This window comes from Lemur catta, chromosome 23, assembly GCF_020740605.2.
Source record: "Lemur catta isolate mLemCat1 chromosome 23, mLemCat1.pri, whole genome shotgun sequence".
NCBI lineage: Eukaryota > Metazoa > Chordata > Mammalia > Primates > Lemuridae > Lemur > Lemur catta.
The window spans coordinates 20083179-20109041 of NC_059150.1; the positions used below are offsets into that span (position 1 = coordinate 20083179).

General features: G+C 41.8%; 1 protein-coding gene across 3 annotated transcripts in view; it reads left to right on the forward strand.

Moving 5' to 3' along the window:
• The window catches only part of C23H1orf21 (chromosome 23 C1orf21 homolog), a 220601-nt gene that overhangs the window by 93925 nt on the left and 100813 nt on the right, over positions 1-25863 (forward strand). For all 3 annotated transcript variants that reach the window (XM_045536396.1, XM_045536398.1, XM_045536397.1), the window contains one exon: positions 23400-23494. In XM_045536396.1, the coding sequence (XP_045392352.1) occupies positions 23400-23494 (95 nt within the window). The remainder of the gene's footprint in view (positions 1-23399; positions 23495-25863) is intronic.

Consider the following 25863-nt stretch of genomic DNA (forward strand, 5'->3'; position numbering starts at 1 on the left):
GTACTTTACAGTGCAAAAGGCTTTTGCATGTGTCGTTATTATCATTATTATCCCCATTTGATACAAGAGGACATTGAAGCTAAGAACTGTGAGTTTGTGTAAGTCAAGAAGTGAGACCGTGGCTGCAATTGAGGATGCTGACTCTCGGCTAAGGAGATTCTTCCCTCAGGAACAAGACATCTGTCTTCGCCATCAAGTCCCAACCAGCCTTTGCTCAGGAGTCTTTGGGAAGTAATTGTTAACTGGCCATGTGAGCTAAGCCCCAGCTTTTAAATGAGGATGTCTGGAGACTGTTGTGGTCATGAGGGCTATTTTCAGTGGATCTCAAATACGATGGCATGGCCAGCACACAGGCCGAAAAGCTGGCAAATTGCTTTCAGATTCTGGCTCACCTACTCACTAACAAGGAGTCTTGGCAAATTGCTGAGACTCTTTTTGCCTCAGTTTCCCTATGTGTGTAGTGTGGTGAATACTAGTTCTTGCCTGTCTTCAGAGAGCTGTTGTGAGACTTACATGTATTGATGTGCGTAAAGCCTTAGCATAGTACCTGGCACATGATAAGCTCTAGGTGAGTGTGACCATCATCAGTTAGCAGCCTGAAGACGCACAGACCTCTGACTCCTGCAGTTTGCACTTCTGAAAATAGTTGATTGGTTCCCTCTAATTACACTGGGGGAGAAATACACAATCAGTCTATTGCAGATGTGTAGTTCTCCAGTAAAAGTTTATCAGTTATCCACACAATACTTACCTCTTTATTTTGGATTTTAAGGTATCTGTGTTCCTATGGTTTGCCCTTTCTCTGTTTTGACCTAGACGGGCTTCTGTTCTGTGTAAGATGTGAGCATGTGTGAGTATATGTCTTTAAATCAAAAGACCAGAGAACACGATTTAGGAGTGGTGAATATAATATTATGCCTTATTTCTTTGAGTGTGGTTTTAAAATATTTCCACTGTCTATAGAGGTTAACACATACATATACATTTTTTACTTATCAAACATAGATCTGTACATAAATATGTGTGTGTGAGTGTAGTGTAACCCAGCATTTTCCTGCCCTTGTGTTTGTCATGAGGAGTGAGGGTGACATCTCTTTGTGAAGCACCGTGGCGAGGACAAGAGGCAACAGACCCAGACAATGCCCTCAGTGACTGCAATAGGATAAACGCATCCGTAACTAACTCAGATAAAAAGATGCACAAATTATATCTTTTCACATACATTTTATCCTTTAAAAATATTCTGTTATTCATCAGTATAATACTAAAAATGGAATTCCCCAATTCATCCCTTCATATTAGAATTTTTCAGATGAATCTAAAAATTTAACTGTAAAATAAGAAACCATAAAAGTTCTCTAAAAAAACATACAGTGAGTGTTCTTCTCATCTTAGGTTGCAAAATGTCTTTATAATGCTATGAAATCCAGTGTCATAAAAAAAAGGTTGATAAACTTTACTGCATTAAAATCTAAAATCTTGCATGGTAAAAAACAAACAGACCTCCATAAACCAAGTTAAAAGATAAATGTCAAACTGAGCATAATATTTGCAACACAAATAAGGTTAATATGACTAATATAAAAAGACCCTTCAAAATCTGTAAGGAAAGAACTAACACTCCAATTGCAAAATGGACAAAGTTCACGGCCAGACAATTCAAAAAAGGAAAAAGGCCAATAACATACAGAAAGATATTCTACTTCTAAGTAATAAAATAAACCACCAAAACAAACCAACAAACCAACAAAAGAAAAACAAAGCAAAGGAAAACATTTTTCACCCCTCAAATTGGGCAGGAACAGGCATCTGTCTCACGTTATATCAGGGATGTCAAAGCAGAACAATTTTTCGGGGACACAAAATAGTAATATAGCTCAAAAATTTAAATGAGCATGCCCTTTGCCCCAGCAGACACAGTTCTAGGAATTTGTCATGAGATAATTGGACAAGTGTGCAAACCTGTATGTTCAAGGGCCTTTCTCACTGATGAAACATGGAATAGAGCCATTAAAGATTGAGGCTCTCTGTATTATTGATGTGGAAAGAAGTTTGCAACAGATTAGGAAGTGAAAAGAGTGAAGGGATTTTACACAGCATATCTTGTTTGTTAATTTTATTTGTTTAAAATATATGTCAAATTCTGTGTGAGTGCATGTAAGAAATGTTTGGAAGGCTGGTCACCAAAACATGGACCAGATGCTAATTCTTTAAGCTATGTAAGTGGTCAAGGCTGACCTCAGGTTAGATTATTGTGGACCCTGAGTAATAATGCCAGCACACCCTCTGTTACGGAGTTTCAAGTGATTCTTAATTCCTTCTTTGTATCTTTCTGTATGACTTAAATCTTTATGATTAACATTTCTCATTCAATAAACTACTTATTTTGATAAATATAATTTAACAGTGTCCATCTTCTGAAGACCTTCAGTTGTGTTTTCAGGGCGATGGTGCAATCCACCCCAGGGCAGAAAGCTCTATCCCTGGAAACAGCCCCAGGGCAACAGGGATCTGACTGCTAGACATGTCTGCCCAGGTGACTAGATGGACTCTGATCACTGGTGCTTGCTGGTTTCATTTAAAACCTTGTTCACTGCAGCCTGTGAAGCACTTAACCACCCTGCATGACGTAGGCGCCGTGCTAGCCACTGAGGCTGTAAGGGGGGGTTAAATCCAGCACTTGCCTTCGAGGAACTGAGAAAGGTGTAGCAGGTGGGCATCTCAACAGAAAATGTCAGGACCACAGCGTGGTAATTCGGAAGGGTCTCTCATCCCAGGACGAGGGGAAGACTTATAACAAGGATAATTAAGGTCTCTGCTGAGTCTTAAAAGATGAATAACTGACAAAGTTTTCAGCTGAGAGTGAGAAGAGGCTCAGAGGTACAAGGTGCGTAAGGTATGTGGAGGGGAGACCGGGGAGCTTTGCCAAACCACTGGGGAAAGAACTTGAGAAAATCTCACATTAGGGCCGGAGCCTTACATATTTGGAAATTTTACACTGTAATTTTTTCCAAGACATTAAAAAGCTCACACAGACAGTATAAGAATCATGTTAGGAATCTGGAAGTTGGCTGAATATTTAGAAAACACTGGACAAATCATCTTGAAGATTTGATGCTAATTTTTTAAGCTATCTAAGTGGTCAAGGCTGACCTCAGGTTAGATTATTGTGGACCCTGAGTAATAATGCCAGAACTAATGCCTTAGTTGTATGTTGAGACTGTGTTGTCATTAAAGCATGGTAGAACCAGCCAAGACAGGGTGTGATGGTGTGGTGTTTGTCCTATGTGGGATTTGCGCATGACTGTTGTTTACTACTGCACATTGGTGGGGACCCCAAAGTAGATTCTGTAAGCATCTGTCACATGCAGATATTCTTCACATGTGTTGAAATGAGCAATAGAAAACCATGGCCACAGTTACCATCTCGAAGGGCAGGTAGGCTCTTGCTGCTGCAAGTAAGCCCTAAGTCTTTGCCACACATTTTAGAGGGGAGGATTGGGACAGCGTAGGAGGTAGCAGTGGCCATGGGACAGAGCAGGAATAGGTTCTCCTGTTCACCCACCCGTCTTTCCTTGAGCACTCTTCAGCTGTGAAATATTTCCAGTTGAGTAGCTTGTCATCATAAATTGGTGTTTAATTGCATTTCTGATAACAGTGTTCTAAACAGTGAGAAAAACTGTTTCATCCAATTAAGTACTCCATAGATAATAATCCTCAGCCAGGGGCTGCTGCCTGGCCAGTTACAAGGTTAGAGCAGTTTTATTTGAATGCGCGTTTATGAACAGGCACCGTGTGCTTGTGGGTGGCTGATACAAAAGAAACAAAATCATGTGTCCTGCTCTCAAAGAGTTTACCCTGTTTTAGAAGAGGTAACGTTTATGCACAGGAACCCATTCAGCAAGAAATCGAGATGTGAAAATATAGCAAAGTGCTACACTGAGTGTCTGTTGACACAAAATGTTCATGAGTGTAGTGGTCTGAATGTTTGTGTCTCCCAAGAATTCATAAGTTAAAACCTGATCCCCAGTGTGATGGTGTTAGGAGGTGGCGCCTTTGGGAGGTGATTAGGTCACGAGGGTGGGGCCCTCGTGAATGGGATTAGTGCCCCTACAAAACAGGCCCCAGGGAGCTGCCTTTTCCCTTCCACCGTGCAAGGACACTGCGAGCAGGTGCCATCTATGAGAAAGTGGCCCTCACCGGACACTGAATCTGCTGGCACGTTGATCTCAGACTTTCTAGCCTCCAGAACTATGAGAAATAAATTTTTTGTTGTTTCTAAGCCACGTAGTTTATGGTATTTTGTTGTAGCAATTGTGAATGGACTAAGTCACGTGGGCAATGGAAAAAAAGTCAGTGTAGGCCTGCTTTAGGGGTAGAGAGAAGAGTAAAATGAGATGAAAAATAAAGATATTTCCTGCTAAGAGAAAATCTATCCACAATTCAGTAAGTCATCGTTATTTTATGATCATTGACTGTGAGCTCCTTGAAGATAATGTATGTAATTTAATTACACATCACCAATGCCTAACATAGCACCCAACATAAAAGTTAATCAATAATTAATGAACTGACATTAATAATGATGATAGCTATTATTGACTAGGTGCTGTTATGCCCACTTATAGGTGAGGGGTGGAGGCTGTGAAGTGTTACGTAACTTGCCTAAGATTACACAAATAATATGTTAGAGTCTGGTTGGGAATTCTGCTGTGTCTGATTTCAGAACCTCAGTGAACCCATGAACAATGTGTGCTTACGAAAGAGGAGGCAAACAAAGTGCTCTATTAGGCAAGGATTTAAAAAAAGTACAAGATATAGTTCCTCTGTTCTAGGAATTTTCCTGAGACAGGTTCCCCTCTGTTGCCCTGGCTAGAGTGCAGTGGCGTGCTCATAGCTCACTGCAACCTCAAACGCCTGGCCTCAAGCGATCCTCCTGCCTCAGCCTCTGGAATAGCTGGGACTACAGGCATGCGCCATGTCTATTTTTGGTAGAGATGGGGTCTCACTCTTGCTCAGGCTGCTCTCAAACTCCTGAGCTCAACGGATCCTCCCACCTCGGCCTCCCCAAGTGCTAGGATTATAGGCATGAGCCATCGTGCCAGGCTTGTTCTAGGAACTTTTAATCTAATGGAGGAACAAAACCTCAGATCACCTACCTCCTCCTTTCTGAGCCAAGTTGTCAATTCATCAAAACACTGATATATTGAGCTCTGTTACGTGCGAGGCCTTTGGTCCTGACCTGCACCAGGTGCACTGATAACAAAGTCCCTCTAGCCGATGGCTCTCAGTGCCGGCATTGCGGTTCTGAATCATCCGATGACAGTGACATTCAGGGCTCTGAAGAAAGAGCACCCGGATGTTATGGGGCATGTTTTACACTGAATTTTTTTTTTTCAGCTTATCATCATGGGAGTACAAAAGTTCAGGCCACATATACTGCCCATGTCCTGCCCATCCCCCTGAGTCAGAACTTCAAGCATGTCCATTCCCCAGACAGTGCACATTGCACTCATCGTGTAGTTATACACCCATCCTCTCCCCCCACCCCCCACCTCTGTCCGATACCCAATTGGTGTCATTCCCAAATGTGCACTTAGGTGATGATCAGGGAAACCAATTTGCTGGTGAGTACATGTGGTGCTTGTTTTTCCATTCTTGGGATACTTCACTTAATAGAATGGGTTCCAACTCTCTCCAGGAGAAAAAAAGGGATTCTATATCACCATTATTTCTTATAGCTGAGTAGTACTCCATGGTATACATATACCACAATTTACTAATCCACTCATGAATTGATGGGCATTTGGGTTGTTTCCACATCTTTACAATTGTGAATTGTGCTGCTATAAACACTTGGGTACAGGTGTCTTTTTTATAGAATGACTTGTGTTCCTCTGGGTAGATGCCCAATAATGGGATTGCTGGATCGAATGGTAGGTCTACTTTTTAATTGGCAAATAATCACTGAGTACTGGTTGTTGGTTTGATTTATATTATACGCTGTTTTGTGAGCCAGCTCATATCGCTAGGGTCTGGGGAACTTGAATCTGAACCAAAGGAAGGCCAAGGATACCTCTGTGTTAGAGGCTTATTGCTGGGGACTCTTCTGCATGTTTGGTTCTATCTGGCTCTGGAGCTCCTTGGACCAAAGGAAAACCTAAATGTACTGGAAAATTAACCTAAAACGTTCTGGACTTCTGGGATATGAAGACAACGGAGTATACTAGAGTCAATGCTTCCTTTTCCTTTTCAGGATATTATTGTTTGCTTCATTGCATTAAAACACTCTGAGGTTAAATGGAAAAAATTGGTTATAAAACCGGTACATATAGAATGATTCCATCTATCAAATGGTAGTATATATTCAGTGTGTATGTGTGTGGACTAAAAACAAAGCGTTTACCAGGAAAGGTTCATAAATGATTATCTCTGGGTGGTACTGATCACCAGTTAGTCTCTGCGCTTCTTTTATATTTTCCAAATATTCAACATCTCTTTCTAAAGGATTTTTTTTAACGTTAGTATTGTATAATTACATAGACAGTGATATTAAGAAAGGACTTGTAGGTAAGGTGGCAAGACATAGTGGTTCAACCCACTAATTTGGGGACCAAACTGATAGGTTCCTCATTTGTGCAATTGGAACCTACCTGATAAGGTGCTTTGAGGATTAAATGAATTAATAAATGATAAAACACTTAAAATAGTGCCTGGCACATAAAAAGTGCTATATAAATAACCAGTGAACTCCTTTTAGAACGTTTTCTAGATTATTCTCTTATAAACAGCATCTTTTATAAGAGTAAAGTTCATCATAGTGGATTTTTTTTAAAAAAAGAACAAAAACGTCCTTCTGAAAAAGAAAAACTTTTTCTTTAAAGTTCATTTATCTGCAGATCTCATTAGTGTGCATAGTACTTTCCCTTGTTTTTGGAAGTAACCATTAGGAATGATTACTGATAGCCAAGTCCCTCTGGTCTGCACTTCTCAGTGCCAACTTCGTGACTGTGAATCATTGATGACAGTGAACTTCAGGGCTCTGCAGGAAGAGCTCCCTTTGCTAACTCACATCACAGTACACTGGCTAAACAGGTTTCATTCGGTCTGTTTTTATCTCTGCACCCAATAGGCTGCTTAAGATTTGAGAGCAAGTCGAAAGATAGGAAATAACTATGGTAAAATTCCATATCTTCAGTTTATTTTTAGCTAATGGGCCTTGTGCTTCATTTCAAGGCACAAAGTCTCTTAGGAAGAGGAGAAATCAGAGGCATAGTGTGGAGGTTGACAAGTGACTAATCTGAAATTGAGCCATCTTCATCCTTTGTAACTTGAATCTCAATTTCTGTTTTTCTCAAATTTTCTAGTATAAGTGAATCTTTGCAAAAGTAACTCCTCTTAGAGATCACAGTAGGCTATGTACTGTGTAAGTTTTCATTAAAGCAAGCAAACAAACAAAACCAAATGGCCTTGGGAGCCCAGTTTGTAGAGAAGCTGTGTACTTGGCTGGAGATTCAGATTATATCTGGATTTTGCTACAGAGTAACTGGCTAGAGGGCAACCTCTGTGAGCTTTGGCCTCCACATGTTGAGAGAGTGGCTGGAACTAAGTGATTGCTGTGTGAGTACTGAGCACTGATGTCCAAAGGTTCTATTTACCTGTTTCCCAAACTGTGAACAATTCACCTGTGTGGCATCTCCTGCCAGGAGGCCATTGAAAAAATTATGTGATATTGTTTTGTTGACTGTTTGCAGAAAAATGATGGGGGTGGTAATGTTCAACTATTAACTGCTTTATGGTCTAAAGTTGATCAAGGTGTCGATTGTTTTGTGATACAATTTTTTCATCTAAAAAATTAGAAAGCAGTATCACCAATATCTTCTGTAGCTTCAAAACATTTCTACAAGCTAGAAGGTGAGAAAGCCTGAAGTATGTGGGGCTTGTTTCTGCTTCCTGGTTTTTCTTATTTATCTTTCATCCAGTGATGCTTGAATTGGTGGTGTGCAGCTGCTAGTCAGCGGAAGATTCAAATAGTCGACTTTCTGTTTTAAAGTGTGTGTTAGAAGTAGTGGTAGGGCAGATTGGCTTTGATATTTAAAAGAGATTGTATAATGTAACAGAAGACAGTTATAAACAAAATCTAGACAAAAAGAGAATATTTAATTTCCCAGGTTGCTTTCTCAAGAACTGCTGTGCTATAATCTGATTGCTCTCAGAGTGTGATTTTGTTTATTAACTTATGTAACTATACTATGTTGATCCAGGCATACTATAAAAGGGCAAGAGAAAGTCGAAACTCATAGAAATTCAAATTCTAAAGGATAACAAGGAGATAATAGTTTCATGGCTATAATATTAAATGTGTGTGTGTATATATGTGTGTGTGTGTGTGTGTGTGTGTGTGTGTGTATATATATATAAATAAATGTTTGGGTAACATATGACTAACAATTCATGTTTAAACTATGAATAAAAATTCTTTGACATTTTTAAAAAGGTTACATAATTAAAGTTTCTTAGGTAGAAGGTCCATAGCTGGGGAAGAGGCCATGTGGAGAGGAACACAATGTTTGTAGTCTACTTCCTTAACAGTAATAGTCCATGCTTGAAATTAAAATGTAAATGGATATTTACGTTTCATCTAAAAATATTTTTAGGAGTTTATGTGCATGGGTATTTTCATTGAAGGTAAAAGATGAAGAGTGAAGTAAAAAAGCATGGTGTTAAAATAGCACATCTATGAAGCTAATGAATGTCTTCAAGTTGCAAATCAAAGCCACACTGGTATAAATCTCTATTTAGACTATGTTTCATTTCCATTTTTGAAAACCACATTCAAGACAAGCTAGATTGTATTTGAATTCCCTTCCAGCTATATATATTCATGTTTCTCTGTATAAATGTCACTATTGATTTTGATCTATAACCACAGAAGAAATTGTCAAATTATGTATGAAATAGGATTTTATTTTTAACGTTGCAGCAAATATTTTCACATTTATTATGTCAGCTGTTTAACACAATATTTTTTCATTAATCTTTTAGTTCTCATTGGCCTCTTCACTCAAGAAATATCTTATTCCTGCCTTGTTTCCCCTGGTGCAGCTGTCCAATTGCTGAGCATTTAAATGAAAAACAAATATGCTTTTAGCTCTGATGGAACTCTCAAAATCACAATTATTCATTCAATAACTATTTATTGAGCAAATATTATAAAACCAGCTTTTATTTTAATAGGGAATATAACATGTAATGAGGCAATAACTATTCTCATTTTGCGTATATCCTGGGGTGAGACAGGCAATCAGCAGAGACAGACAGGTACTGTCAGGTGGGGGTAAGTGCAATAAGGAGAATACAAAAGGGGCTAGAGAGGGACAGGGTGGCTATTTCAGATTCATTGGTCAGAGAGGGCCGGTCTGAGGAACAGACCTTTGAGCAGAGACCTGAAGTAAGGGAGCAAGCCCCGGGGATCCCCGGAAACAGTGTTTTGGGCAGAGGAACAACAGGACCGGATCGCTGAGAGGGAGCCTGCTGGTGACTTCCAGGAAGAGGCCTGATGTCCCGTGCTGGGAGAGTGACAGATGATACACTCAGAGGGGCAGCCCGGGGTCAGCCTATACTGCCCGACAGTTCCCATGAAGACCCTGGATTCTATTCTACATGTCACAGAGGAAGTCAGGAGAGGGTTTCGAGTGTGGGGGAGGGATGAAGTCTAACTTTGGTTTTTAATTTAGAGGATTATTCTGCCTGCTCTTTAGGGTATAGACTTGAGGAGGCAAGAGTAGAAGCAGGTGACCAGTCAGAGGCGGGTTCAGTAGTCCTGGCAAGAGATGCTGGTGTTCTGGACTAGGGAGATGCCAACAGAGACAGGGAGATGTGGTCAGGTTCGGGATACATTTGGGGAATCATTAAATATGAGTTTCGTTAGAGCACATAGTACCTGTGCGTTTCTCTAGGTGGAACTTTGTACCAGTAGACCTGCCGCTTCTTTAGTGGTTTGCAGGCTGCAAGTCTTTTATGTTTTGAAGCAAGACTGTGTTCTGGACTGAAAAATGAAATTCTAGTCTTATGAAAGTAATGACTTTTTCGAGATGGGGCTGCAAGGATTAATCGGTTCGAAATTATCCATTAATGCTTTGGGCCTTGGTTTTTTACCTTCTTGAGGCAAAATCATTTGATGCTAGCTGGGCCCGAAAGAGCAGTATGAATCGTTACATTCCTACTTCAGTTTCCAGGGCTGGGCCCTGTGTCCCCAAGTCATCTGATCTCTTAGAAACCGCTTACATTTCACCCCATGCAAGCTGAGTGTGGAGGGATTTTCAGACATGACCGGTTTGTTCATTTTTAGCAAGCTGGTTGCCGGCCGGGATGCCTGAAGAGGCACGTCTGTGCTCTCACCTTCCTTCTCATACCCGCCATCGCTGCCCCTCACCTGGCCCTGCCCGTCCCCTATTCCTGCACTCTTCTTCCTCACGGAACTCTGAGCTCCCCGACCTGCTCTGTTCCCATCCTCCTCACTGCGTCCACATTTCCAGTTCAGTTTATCTCCTTACGTCTTCCCAGAGTAGGGGCCGTGCTCTGTGACCCGACACACAAATAGAGCATAGATTCCTGTGGAGGCAAGCCAAGCGCCCGGATAATTTTCGAGCATGCGTCTCTGTTCCAGTCTGCATTGTTACCTTTCAAAGAAAAAAGTAACAACAATACACTTACTCATCTTCCTGCCCTCCCTCTACCACCACGGTCCAAGAGCATCAGTGTTCTTCAGGTGCTTTGCAAAGGACGCGCTTTTGTGCCCTGAAGACTCTTATAGAAGAAAAAAATCACCTGTAACAATATAGTACATGTGTAGGCTTCTCGTTAGGGACACTCACTTTTTGTGGAAAGTTAGCCTTTCGGGGGATTCTTTGCCTCCATACATTGTGGGGAGAAGAGAAGTTGACAGAATATGGGCTCTGGAAGATGAGGTGATAAATTGGTCCAATGGTCACTGGAAGGGGGAGGAAAGGGAACAGGTGACAGAGGGGTGACGAGAATGGGCTTTGGTTAGCCAAGGTCAGGTCATCCTGAAGGAGACACAGAAGAATAATTCCTGGGCCCTCCCCAGTGAAGAGGAGACCCCAAAGTGGTAGCACAGGACAAAGGTCAAGGCGTGACACCCAGACCTTAGAGTGGGTGACACGATTTGCCTTGTAGGGAGCAGCGCCTCAAGTGGTGATATCAGCTGCTTCTGGAAACTGACATGGTGGGGCTATAGAAGGTAGTGCGCCTGCATTTCTTGCCTTTCTGGCCTGACAAATATCTCACTGGGTATGTGCCACCAAGATCCCCCGACACCAGGCACACCTCTGTTGCATCCAGCGCAAGCAATCACGAGCCCTCAGGAGCCACGTTTGCCCACTGGCTTGACCAGGTGAAGGGCCCCCTGCACGATGCGTGTGCCGCTTCAGGTGCAAACCAGATAAGAGAAGCCCTGGACCACATCCAGGTCATGCATTATACTTGGAAATCCTTGAACTCTGGGGTTTTACCTAACTCAGGCGTTCAGGTGCAAGCAGCATCTCAGACAGGTAGCTCTCCCTTTGAAAGGAGACAGCAGAGAAGACATGCTAAGGTGCTGTGGCTCTTCCGCACCCCTGTATGTGCGACCCTCCCAAACTCCCCTGTGGCCTGTTTGTACAGAAGCATGTGGACCTTCCGTACTTTGCTACAGGTTGAAAATGTCTGATCTAAATCATCCAAAGTCCTAGAAAGTATAGCAGTTCTTTTTTTTGCTGTTGCGTATCTCTTTTGAGGAAGCAGAATGTAACATTAGCTTGGAGAACTTCCAGGATGTCCGAATCTACACTGAAACAGGTGACTGATAGATGGTGGGTGGGGTTCACAAGACCATCTCTCCATCAGCTCTGCGTCCTCAGTCTCTGAGTACACAGCCTACCTTGGCTGGGTTGATTTGAATTTAATTGAACCGCTTTGATGCCCTTGAGAATGAACCCTCTGCCCCTCTCCCCAAAAGATAAATATTCAAAACAGCTACGTACTTTACAAACAAGCTGAGCAGGATGTGTTACTAGATGAGGCTTGTTCCCGCCTCCTGGGTTCTGGAAGTTGGCGTGTCCTTATTTACCGCCTGCTCTGCCGTCGGCTGTCAGCGAACACGCGTGTCCCCTTTGCACCCAGACACGTGAGTCCTAAAGAGCTATTCTTTGTTGCTGTCCGAACACACTTTAGTGTCTGAGGGGAGAATGGCGATTCGCAGCAGCTGGAAATGACCTTTTGTTTTATGTGAATGAAGCTCTTGTGGGCCGAGGGGCAGATGCGTCAAAGGGAAGGAAGGCGAGGGGCGCAGTCTGTCCCCTGCACGCGTGCCTGCTCCCCCAGCGTCCCCGGCTCCTTCGTCACCAAGATAAGCACCGATTTCAGGACATCTGCGGCCAGAAGTCAAGTCATGCATATTTTTCATAAGGAGAGAAACTGTACTATTTTATCACCCATTTGTATTTCAGATGTGTTTTTCCGTTTTCAAAATTCAGTGGCAGTGCTTATCTACTGGGCAATGACTTGAGCTGAAAATGACTCTGTCCGGTTTCTTCCTATTCTTGTTAGTGATTTTGCCGTCACAGAACTCTTGCCAGTGATTGTATAACCCAGATAAAGTCAGGCCCCCTGGCAGCCAGCTTCAGCCCAGAAGCATATTAAAGGAAACAGCAAATATCATTGAAAAGCAATTGAAATTTTTACTGTATAATCTCAAAGAATCCTAAGAGGCACCTCATTCACAAACCACAGCGCAGCATACTGAACTCTGTTCCTCCGTGAGTCCATAGCTTTCTGCCACTCTGACTTTCTGTCTGTGTTTCGACTATCTCAGAAATCTCTCTCCTCCCTAATCTTCTGCAAAACTTTCCCTCCAGCCCAGCCTCCTCGGGGTTTTCTGCTCCTCACTGTATCTGTGTCTGTTCTTCTCCTCTCATTAGCTCTGCTCTTCTCCGTGTCACTCCAGCCTGCTCCCATTCTCCCGCTAACCGCCTCGCCCCTTCGCCGATCTGCATCACAAAAGCACACCAGCCCATCTGGCGAGACAGTCTCCTCTGCTGCCCTGGGAGGCTCAAAGGCCTAATACTTTTTTTCTCTGTCATGGTTATTTTCTGAGAGTCTTTTCTTAACAGAAATTCACTTAAGTCAAAATCCAATTAAAGGAATTAAGTCAGATGCATCCTTGAGATCATTAAGATATACTTCCTTCTTAACACACACACATACACTCCCACCTTTGGCCAAATTGTCAGATGTTTCGGGGGCAGCCACACTAATGAGAAAGAATTTCTGGACTGGTCATGTAATTTTCTAGTCCTAACCAGCCATCCTGTGAATCCATGACTGTTGGTCTGGAATGGCAATAGAGAATGACTACAGATGAAGCAGCAGAAATCGATTTCCAGTTCTGGAAAAACAACTAATGTTTTAGATCCTTGTGATGGTGGTGGAGTTTTTATCAATTTCATATACAAAGGAAAGCATGTGAGACATTGTACTAGTATCCTTTGATATTTGCTGTTATTGCTGTATAGTTTACCCTACAAAAGAATATCACTGTGTTTATTTTCTATTCTTTTCTATTTTACATATATATATATATATATATATATATATATATATATATATATTTCTTTTAAATGCCTGACCTGAAAAGGTTTATCTTAATGGTGACTTCCATTCAGGGAGAGGATACATTTTATGAGGTGCTGTCGTCCTGCAGGTTTCGTAATGGAGATCAGTGTACAAAGAGAATTTTCCTTTTTATCAGAAATTCACTTTGTAGCATATTTATGGGAAACTCTAGTGAGAGCATGGGCTCTAAATCAGACTCCCTGGGTTCATGGCCTGGCCTGGTCCCACCACTCAGTAGATGTGCAGCTAGGTAACTGTGCCTCAGTTTCCTTCTCTGTATGATAGAGACATCAATGGTTCCACTTCTTAGAGCTGTTGTGAGCATTACGTGAGTTGTTTTATGTCAGGCTTTCAGAACCGGATCTGGAACATGAAAGGGGCTGTGTAAATGATAGCTCTCATTTCTCCTCCTCCCTTCCTCAGTTGAAGGAAGAGATCCTTGATTTATTGCTTGATCCTAATGCTAAGAACATACATCAGAGTCGTAGTGGTATTGCAAAGGCCTTGAAATAAAGTTATCTTTTAAAATAGCAAGTTTTTGTAAAGACATTGCATGAATTACTATATGTTGGAGAAAAACTTCAGTTTGCTTCTGTTAGATGCAGTGGCGGTCAAATCACCACTTTATAGTTGGTTTTTCTTTTTTCTTTTTTTTTAGGTAGGGTCTCATTCTGTGTCCTGGGCTGGAGTACAGTGACACAAACATAGCTCACTGCAGCCTTAGACTCCCGGGCTCTCAAATCCCCATTTTAATGAAAGTCTTCGTAACACTTACTTTGGATATCACGTTAATTCCTAACTTAAGGAGCACGGGCTGATACTCTTCCACCGGTAAAGGCTCCAGAGTCTTGACAAGGGAAGATGTGGTAGTTTTTCTGATGTTGTCCACTAAGGGTAGGTGCACTTATAACTTTTATTCACGTCCTTGTGATTTACAAATTTGTCCAAATCCTTTCTGAATCCATTTATACTTCATTCTATGTCATCTCCTAAAGAAATTTTTTCTTGTGCTTTGTGGTTTAAAAAAAAACAAAAAACAATTGACTTGGTGGTTAAGAGCCTGGCCCTAGACTCACGCCAACCTGGGTCTCAACCAGGCACTGCCATGTGATTAGCAGCCAGGGGCTAATCTCTTTGCAGCTATAAAAGGGAGTTATGATACTGGCCTCACAGGGCTGACACGAGGATTAAATCAAAGTAGCTGAGAGGACAGCCGGCTGGACAGCCTTTTGTCCTGAATGGTTATCGGGAGTAACCGCAACCCTGCTAGGAACAGCAGAGAGGATTGAGCTGACCTCAGACTTTCCAAGAGTCCCAGCGGTTCTGTGATAGGTGGAGAACCAGCACCTCTAGGAGAGGCAGAGCAGGGCTCCTGAGAAATTAGGTAACGGCACATACCTCCCTTTCTAGCAGCGGCTCTGAATCCTCAGCCACTCATTGTGGCTGGGATTGTTGGAATTATTACTGAATAGTATACAGGAATAATTGGGAATTATGACTGTATCGTATAGAAATCAAGCCTCCTCCTCATATGCAAAGCCTTGGTTTACAGTATGCTTTCCTAAAGGAATCCAGGATCTGGTTGTATGTCTTTTGTTGGAGCTTGTCACAAGATGAATGTTCCAGGGTCCTTAATGACCGGATAATAGTTCCTTGGTCACTGAATAATGAACCCGAAATGAATGAAGGAAATGTGTTGTCTGGCCTCTGAAATGATTAAATGATTCAGGAATGGGGCCTGAGGTCCCATCTTAATTACTAAAGGTGCTGGAGTGACAGAAGCTTTATCATTTTGATCCTTCCTATGGAACCTCTGAGCCCTGAGGTCACCCTCTTCTCCTTGCAGCTGAGGACTCCTCTCATCTTGTCCTCTCAAAAATATGGATGAGACCCCGAGAATGCTGAGAGACTAGATCATCCTGTGCATACACATCTCAACTCGCTCAGCTCATTCAGAGAGGTCTATACCCTCCCTCTGCAGCACATAGCTGGGAGGTCACAAAGCCAAGTGGGGAAGAGAAAGCCTTTTGAAGCCAGTGCTCTGTCCTTGGTGACTCGCTGATGTTCCGTTTCAGTGCCAGTCGAAGGAGGAGCAGGGGTCAGGACTCAGTGCCATTCTCTTCTTCCCCGAGGTTAGCTCGCAAACCCCATCTCAGCTGCTCTGTCTTCTGAGTGCAGTGATGCCTCCCATTCTCCAGCTGGAGGCATATCTGCTGGAGGAAGTGGGGAAATACGGTCTGGCAGATGTTGCGTCTTAAGCCTCAACCCCACCAGCTGCCTCCAGGGTAAAGATTCCACCCTTTCGAGGCTCTGTGGCTTCTCTCTGGCTCCCTCCCCGTCTTCTCCATGTGTTCTTCCTCACCTGCCTTGACAGACTGGTCCATCTCAGGACACAAGTTCCGCCTTGCTGTGCCTTCTTTCAGAGAGAAGCAGAAAGCCCTGGACCAACCGGTAGGGTCTCTCCGGAGGATATGGCTGAAGGCAGGCCAAAGGACAGAGGCTTAGCCTGGTGGCTTCAGTGCTTGGCACCAGCGGGGGAGTGTGAACCACCTTCAGAGTGCAGCCTGACTCTTTCCTAGGACTTGCGTAAGATCTTCCACGGTTGGCCCTGTCGGCCTCCTCTCTACATCTCTCTGTGCCCCTGGAATCCTGCATGCCTGCCACCATGACCTACCTTCAGGTCTTCCTGTCACCATGCTCTCTCTGGCTTTGAACGCAGTGTTCCTTGCCGGAACCTTCCTTCTCTCACACACCGGAGTTCTTCAGGACTCCACTGAGATATGTCATATCCTCCAAGATTCTCCCTAACCTTTGTTGGGGGTCCGTCCTTTCTACTCGCACACCCACCACCCACCCACATGTGTGCTTCTCACGGCTGTGAACACTCTAGACTCTATGTCATTATTTCTTCTATCCTCCCCCGGTAGCTGTCAGCTCCTTCAGAACAGGGACTGCTCCCTCTTCCCAGACGTGACCCCAGCACTGAGCATTGTCTCTGGCACATAGTAGGTGCTTAGTGAATATTGTTAAAGTAAAGAAGAAACACAGAAAGCACAGCCGGGGATTGCCCAGCCCTTGACTCAAGGACAGAAAACAGATATTTCCTTCCATCTTCATGGCTGAACCAAAATCAAGAGGTATTTTTCTCTGACCTGTTCGGACCAGAAGTGTGTCCATCAAGTAGTGTATTCACAGAGCTCTTAGCAGTCAATAAGAGGAATACCACAGCTCCAACAAGGAAAAAAGTGCAAAGGATATGAAGAGACATTTCACACACACACACACACACACACACACACACACACTCAAAGTACACATGAATGATCCACACATGAGAAAAGTATGTAGTATCACTAGTAAATTTTAAAACATCAAACTAAAATAAAAATTATATACAGTTTTCACCCTTCCATTCATTGCGTAGTTTTAAAAATGATAATACCCTTTATTAGTGAGGATGCATTGTGTGCACCTTACACCAATGGCTTGGTCTGTTTGTGCCGCTGTAATGCTATAACACAATACCACACACTGGGTGATTTATAGACAATAGAAGTGTATTTCTCACAGTTCTGAGCTTGATCCAAGATCAGGATGCTGGCATTTGGGATCCCATGAGAGGCCTTCTTGCTGCGTCCTCCCATGGCGGAATGGAGGAGAAGAGGGCTGAATTCACTCCTTCAGGCCCTTGTAGGAGGGCGTCCAATCCCATTCATGAAAGTGGAGCCCCATGACTTAATCACCTCCAAAAAGGCCCTACCTGTCAGTACCACCAGCGTGGGAATGAAGTTCAGCATAACTTTCAGAGGAAAAACCATCACTCCAACCATAGCAACCACCACGGCAACAGTGAACATCACCACCGGGCCTTTTATCTTTGGTTTTTGTTTGTCTCTTGTTTAAATGTAAACAAGCATTAAGTTTCACTAGTGAATAAGAATACAAAAGGTGTTTGAGAATTGCTTTCTTAGTTTCATTAACATTTTGGGATTATGAGGTATCATAAAAGGGATATCTACAAATATGTACAGTTTTATACATCCACTATGAGAGCTCCAATGGCCAGACACCTCTCGTATCTACTCTCCACAAGTTTAAGTCTTAAAAACATAATTTTCCTGCCTGTTATTTTTGAACAACTCATATTTTTAGGTTATTAGAACTTAATGTGTCAACCAGTCTTATTTTGAAATGTTTTCCTTTATTAGGTTGATTTGAAACAAACTCTGGAAAGAACTGAGAATATTTTATACTAAATGTACCAAAGCCTTGTTTCAGAAATGTTCAAACCATTGAGAACAGGCAGTTTATAATTATCCCAGAAATTGCTTAATCATAACTCATATTGGAACTGACAAAATCACTTTCTACAAGTGAGGATACAGTAATAAGTGCTGAGGGACTCCCTGACTCAGGGAATTGTTAATGGTCTATGAGGTCCTTTGACGGAGTCTCTGCTTTGTGCATGAGGTTGTTGCAAATTTAGAGTCCATCCTGGTGACCTGCAGCAGAGTGGGATGTGGTCAGTCTGTGTGTGCTGAGGAATGTGCTCCTAGTACAAGATGGGTTCTCAGAGCATGAGTCTTCCCCGCGAGACAGCTGGCTCTCCTGGGGCACTGTTTCCTGGCCTCCTGCCACGTCCTCCACATTGCTTATTACCAGGCCCAGCACACAGTAAGTACCCAAATGGTGCTGAGTAAATGCTTTCCAGATGAGGATAGTTTAGAAGTGAATCAGGGTTAGATATGCTGAAGTCATCGAAGACTTCACTGTTCTCAGCTCTTTAATGTGTCTGCCAAAAAAACTTCTGTTTAATCCACCAAATATTTATAAGGCACCAATCTGTTGCTACAAAAATGAGAAAACATTTTTTGTAGCAATACCTGTTAGGTATGATGGGAGAGATGAGATGAGTGCAAAAGCATAGCACAAAGATGTAGCAGTTAACAATGTGGACTGTGAAGTCAAACTTCCTGGGTTCGCATTCTAGTGCTACCATTTACAATTTTTGTGAAGGGAGGGTGGAAGGAAGGAATATTTGCTGAAATATTTCCAAGTTTAGTCAAAAGCAGCAACCCGCAGATCCAGAAAGCTCAGCAACCCCAAAGAGAATAAAGGCTGGTAAGACTGGCTAGCCCTATGGTGACTTCCCTGCCCTAAAAGGTAACTGTGGACCCTTCATCACACTCCCGTCCATAACACACATCCAGCCTCCATTTTTTCCCTTTGTGTTGCATTTCTTAGAAATGCACCAATTAGAGATTCCTGATTTAACATCATCTTTTGATTGGGTGTGAAAGAAAGTCTGAGAAGATGTAAGTTTGAAAAATGGCCTTTGACATTATATTATTGGCCGGGCACGTTGTTTCACTCGTGTAATCAAAGCACTTTGGAAGGCCAAGGCGGGAGTATCGCTTGAGTTGAGGAGTTGGTGACCAGCCTGACCAACACAGTGAGATCCCAGCTCTGCAAAAAAATAGAAAAAGTTAGCCGAGTGTGGTGGTGCTCACCTGTAGTCCCAGCCACTTGGGAGGCTAAGCAGGAGGATGCTTGAGCCCAGGAGTTTGATGTTGCTGTGAGCTCTGATGACACCACTGCACTCTACCCAGGGCAAGAGAGCAAGGCTCTATTTCAAAAAAAAAAAAAAGAAAGAAAAGAAAGGAAAAATGGCCTTTAAGACATGCCTTAGTAGAATGCTACAATAGAGGTGGGAAGTTGGATGGAGAGTAGGAAGGGCTACAGAACACATTCGAGGCTTAAGGTGGGGGTTCCATGGAAATTTAAGATGCATTTAGAAGAAGAGATTGTGCCTGTTTAAATTATTAGCCCAGTAGAAAGCAATGTTTCCTTTCTCCTTCTCTACCTGCCTTGGTCATGTGACCACCTCCTCCCAAGACCTAGTACCAAGTGTGGGTGCTCTTAATGACAATGCTCAGCTACATTAAATTAAATTGGTTTCCATGGTGTAGCCTGGAGATGAAACCATTTCTTCTTTTATGTATTCTGTGCAGAAATGCACTTTGAAATGCAAACCGTTCAAATGTTGGGAGCTCTTTTGTTTTTTTTGTATTTTCAAGTATACTTTAGAGAACACCAGTAACTTAATTGCCAAGCAGATCTTTGGCTTTTCCAAATTTCTGTTTCCAGATAGTTGAAAGTCATTAGTGGGACATGAAGGGGTTGGCTCTCTGTGCCAGCCCATCGTTTCGTGCCAATGGAGGCTCCTTCAAGAACTCACTGGTCCCATCCCACTTCTCTCAAGCTTTGCAGGTGGAAGATCTGCTACCAAGTTACATTTATAATTAATAAAACTGACTTTAAAAGGAATCAACTAGAAGGAGATGGGTGCTGCAGTGAGTTTACAGTGTCAGGATTATTAAAAAGTTAGAAATGACCATAAATGTCTGTATTGGATGGGGAAGGAGGAAAAAAGGCAAAAGAGCCCTATAAATGCTATTCTTTGAGGTAAGAAGGGATCTTACAGTTGTTTTCTAAAACGGTAAAGATTTGAACCTACTCTGACACCTTCTTACTCAGTCTTCCTTTGATCAGTGACGGCCACCAAACAATCCCAGCCCCTCTCTGTTGTCATCTGAGGACTAAAATGCTAAAAATATCAGCAAGGCATTGCTTTTCCCCCAGCTCTGTTTTGACTAGCGCAGCCTGCAGCTGTTTACAGGAGGGAACAGGGAATCAGCCCACTGTCGTGATGTGCATTTTAATAAGTCACCTGACAAGAAACAGGAAGGAAGAAAAAGAAGAAAAGAAACACTGTGAACAGGTGTTGAGGGAGTTGGAGGGAGCCGGAGGGAGCCGGAGGGAGCCAGGTCCTGCTTCCGCCTGCTTTTAATCACGGCGCACCTTGCTCTGCTGCCAGGACACCCTGGCTTGTGTCAGTGGCTGGCCCCATGGCCCTGTGGCCCCCAGTGTGGACTCTGATAAAGGGGGCTCCAAGTCCCAAGTTAACTCCCCCTGCCTTCAACAAAAGGCAAACTGGATTTCGGTAGTGGCTGTTTTACTGTCATAACCCAAAATGCCCCATTGGCCTGCTCAGAGGCCAGTTGGCCAGGTAGGCTCATTCGTGACGGCAGTGTCACCTTGGGAACGTGTGGCCCATGTGTTGATGAGTTGTCTGTTTCCAGACGGACATTTTCATGGCTGACACCAGCCTGTGGGAAATTTGACGGATGGTTTTTAAGCCTTTGCTTCGTACAAACTGTGGCTTATGTGAGGGTCTTGCTGCCCTTTTGTTTTACACCATGATGGATCTCCTGCCGTGTGTCGTGTGAGTAGTAATGATAGGTCTGGCTTCGTCGTCTTCACTGTTTGTTTTTTCTCTCTTTGTACCCAGTCTTACTGTCTTCCTCTCACACCACGTCGCTAGCCTGCGGGTGGTTAATGACACGGTAGAACCTCTCTTCTGTCTAAATTGGTGGGGATTGTGTCTTGGATGTTTTTTCCAAAAAAAAAAGCACCCGTGTTTGAAATAACACTGCCATGCAGTCAGTAGCGTCTCCCTTTCACTGGAGAAAAATGTTAGAAGAATATTCATCGTTTGTCTCCTATTATCAATTCAGTTGTGTGCTCTGGAGGGGAAGGAAAACAAAGGCTGAATATTGCTGGGCTGCTCCAAGTGTGTCTACACCGGGCTGGGGCTTGGCTGAAGGGTGGGCAGGGCAGGGGCAGCTCCTCTCTAGGAGAGACCTTTTGCTACGCAGTGGGCAGAGGGCCTCTGGGTATTCCAGAAGGTTCTGCTTCTGTCCGAAAATGTGCTCTTCGCTGCCCTGTCATGTGAGGGCTTGAGTCCTATAAACAAAATCATAGAATCAGTTGGAATTGTGATAAATCTAAGTGTGTGTGTGTGCATGTATATGTATATCAGTTTGTTTGTATTTAAATAATTAGAGACTCACCATAAGCAGTTAAGATCACAATCTAGTTCAGTTAAAGTTAGTGATTTTCTCAGTGAGCCAGGATTTATAAATATTGATGTCCCAAACTGAAGTTAGGGAGGCCCATTTTTCACTTTTATTTTTTACCTTTCCTTTTATCTCTGCATAATTGTATAGGAGGAATACTTTGGTAGTGTCTTTTCTTTTTAAATTAATAATTGTTTTTCCAACTTCTGAGTAAATAATCCATAATCGAATGTGTCGATATTATTAATTTACTTTCATTGTTTTCTCTTCCGAACACCAAATTGGAATGTGAAATTCTTTTGTGTTGTAATTGTGGATCGTAATCTTTTGATTAACTTGTTTAGGGCTTGGTATTCCTAAAGGGCTCACTCATTACTGTCTTTCTAATTTCTTTACGAAAAAGCAGAGTCAATAACTACCCTGAATTGCCAAGTGGCAAAAACAGTTGGCTTAGCCATGAACAATGCAGTCTTTATTCAGATAAATGCAAATGTATTACATTCATAAGAAGGGTAATTTTGACAAGTATTTGAACACCATAATTACTTGGAGAAATATTACTGCAACAAACAACTTTGGGGGTTGCATGTTAAAAGGTAATATGAGGAAACCTGAAACTACATTAGAAAGCGCTGTTAGAAATACTAAGATAAGAAATTATATAAGAACGTAGTCATTGTACCCAATTAATCATAGGCAATAAGAAAACATATTTCAACTTCCTGAACTGAAATGTGAACTCTCTTAGTGACAGACGCCTGTCTTTCAGATAGCCTATCCTAGCTAGATGTCACTCCATGCCATAGTGATGCCAGACAGCCATCAGTTTGTTGGTTGAGGAAATTTTCTAATTTCATAATTTCTGTGATTTTTCCCCACAAATTGGATTAAAGATGACTCAGAGTCACACCTCTTTTTGACCTTAATGTGCCCAAGTCATTTCCTGTTGACAGAAATCTGATGAAAGTGTCTATATCGTCATCACCAAACCTCTACCCTGGAGAAGAACTCTAGCTGCAAGTCTTCCTCCGTCTGTCCTATGACGCATATTGATAATGGGATTGATGTACTCTTCCTGACTGTTGCAAGTCTAGGTCGCGTCTACATCCCACTCTACTCTCCATCCTTGAGTAATATACCTATTAGATCTGCTAGGTATTATGGGTCTTTATGTATGTGACTTTACAGAGATTGCAGTGTGTATATATATATGTATATAATAAATATATATGAGATATTTAATGAGAAATAATTGCAGACTGTTCAAATTTAATACAGGGATCACAAAAAGAAAACATTCAATTTTTAATTGTTTTTATTTATCAGTACAACTCTTCAGTTTTAAATAGTACTTTGTTTTTTCAAAAGAGAGTAATCAAAGACTAGAATGTATTGCTGAAAATTGCTGCCACAGGAATTTTGAACTAATGTTCTCTTGAGGAAAAATAAGAGTATTCTCTTCAATATTATTAGACCACTATGTGATATGTCCCAGTGTGTGCAGACTCCAAATAGCCTTTAGAGATGGACTGTCCTGTTTGCTCTCTGTGAAAGGACCAGACAGTGACACTTTGATTAGCAACATTAGTGGTGCTGAGCTTTTTCCAGTAGACAGAGGAAAGTGCCTCATAAAAAGCTCCAAAATGCTTGGTTAAGCTTCTTCTAGATTGTTCCAAATGAACCACATATAAAGGCCACAGGGGAAACGGTCTAACAAGTTATGCTACTGGACTTTTCTAACTGACACTTTTCTTCCATTGTGGAAAAAAAAAATTACAAAATGTGTTTTCTTTTTTTGGCACTCAGATGAGTATAGGATCAAACCAGTGGAAGAGGTCAAATACATGAAAAATGGGGCAGAAGAAGAACAGAAAATAGCAGCCAAGAACCAAGAAAACTTGGTAAGAATTGAATTTCTCATTCAACAATGAATTGTGGTGACACCATTGTAATAAAATCTGCACTGCATGTTTAAACTGCGACTTACACACTGGCACAGGATTTCTTGAAAATGCTGCAGCTATTTATAGCTTGCCTGGAAGCTGCACCATCACTCCTGTATCCTGTTTGTCTCTGAATAAGCCCTTCGTTAATCTTGATAGGGAATGCTCCAGGGAAAATACAAAATTATTAGTGTTTTAAAATAGCTAAATTTAAAGAGAAAATCATGAAGGAGGATTGAGATTTATGAAAGGAGGATTGTGTTGGGGTCCCCCCCACCTCTTTTAACTCTCATCTAGGTCAGGATGAATGGTTACGTTTCGTTATTCTGGACACGTAGAGTTGGGGCGGTTGCTTTTCAAAGGCAAAAAATATACTTTCAAGGTAAATCTCTATGCAGAGACTCAGTGCTTCACATTCACTATGTTAAAGGTATTACGGGTTTTGAGTTAATGTGAGACTTGTAATGATCGGAAACAGGAAGTTAGGAACCTTTCTTTAATATGAGTCAGAATCAATAGGGGCATTCCACCTTAATATTCCATCTCTATAAAAATATTTTGCTAGTTATCTTATTAGATGATTTCTTAAAAGAGGTCACAAATTAAGACTATACATTTATTCAGTTGTGTTGGAGCAAAATTGTTTTTGTTTATATTTTGTATATATTTTGTTTATGTGTTATTTTTGGATTGCCTGTATTTGCTTTTTTTTTATGATTGAATGAGTGTATCTTTTAAGAAGTCTGCAATGTCATAAAATATTTTCACTTACTTAAACTCGTTTTTCTGTTATATGCTTTGTTTTTGTTTTTTTGGCTTCTGCTACAGCAGAGGGAGTTGGCAGAGTGTTAACCAATGCTCATGAGTGTTTAAGGCTGCCATTTTCCATTGCACACTTTGAATATTAGAGGCTACTTATTTTCCTTTATTCTTTTCTGAACATAGGATCTGTAACTTTTGAAATACTGAAGTATCGACACGTATTTTAGATCATTTTAAAGGAGCCAAAATATTCTAGATAATGAAAGTTTGCTTCATCACTGAGATTTGGGTTTTAAAATATCACTTGTGGGCAGCCTGGCAGTGGCTTCTCCTTGGATCTGACTCCTAGCGTGCGCTTCCAGTTCACATGCTGGTATCTCTGGAATCCTACAGGAAGTGACGCCTTTTATCTTACAGCTTGTGAGTTTCTTTTCCATGTGCTCTGATCATGTTTAGGACTAATACAACTTTTTTCCTTCTCTCTCAGTTTTGCACAGGGTACTTAAAGTACCACTTGATGCTTGTGTGCTCTTTATGAGCACTGTGATCAGAGTCAGCACTAGTGCCTTTGTCCACAGACTGAATGGGGATTTGAAAAGAGAAATTTCTGGTCATTTTCAATTATTTGTGCATTATTCATGCCAACCTTCACCCCTTCACTCTGCCAGCCAATCAGGGTCCAGGGTCCACTTGAAAATAGGCGTTTTCAGCTGTGTAAAGGTTTGCATGGGGAATAGGGGGTAAATGGTTATCTTTGATTCTGAACTGATTCCAGACTGTTTTCCAAAATTAAATGATCATCAGTTGTCTGTTAGTATGTTGCCTTTGTTCCCTACTCTACCCTTTGGGCTACATAATCAAGTATTGACCAGATGTAGTCACGTGGTACTTACCTCATCCACTGCAATACAGATGCCTTGCAAGAGGCATATGTTGTTTGAATATATTTTTTGGAGAAAAAAAAAAAGACTAATAACCTCGTAAACTTGAAATTTATGTTGGAAGGTGGATGAAATAGATTTAACAGTTCTTTGTTTTTTAAATAAAAATAAATCCTTTAATATAATCTAAGTGTCAAGAAGTTCACATGTTTCAAAGAATGATTTTAAAATATAGGTCAAAGGCTTGTTTTTAAGGTTTTGTTTTCGTTTTTTAACTCAAACTGTTGAAATTACGGGGCTCAGAAAACATGTGTATGGCATGATAGTGAAGATTTTGGGCTCTGGAGGCAGAAATTGCCTGGGTTCCAATCTGAGTGCTGCCACCTGATCACTATGGAATTAAGGTCTTTACTTCTCTAAACCTTCCCCCCATCAACTAAAGAAATAAACAGTAACACGTGGTACTGTCATGAGGATTACAAGAGATGATGGTTGTAAGACTTTGAGTACAGTGTCTAACGCATGATAAGCACCTATACGAGTTAGGCATCAACATATAAAACAGAAAGAAAGAATAAAGAATATTAGAATCAGTGTTTCTTATTTTTTCTTTACATTAATTGGTGAGAGATTTCTAAATGAATACTTTGTGTGAATGTCAATGTTACATGTATTTTGAAAAAC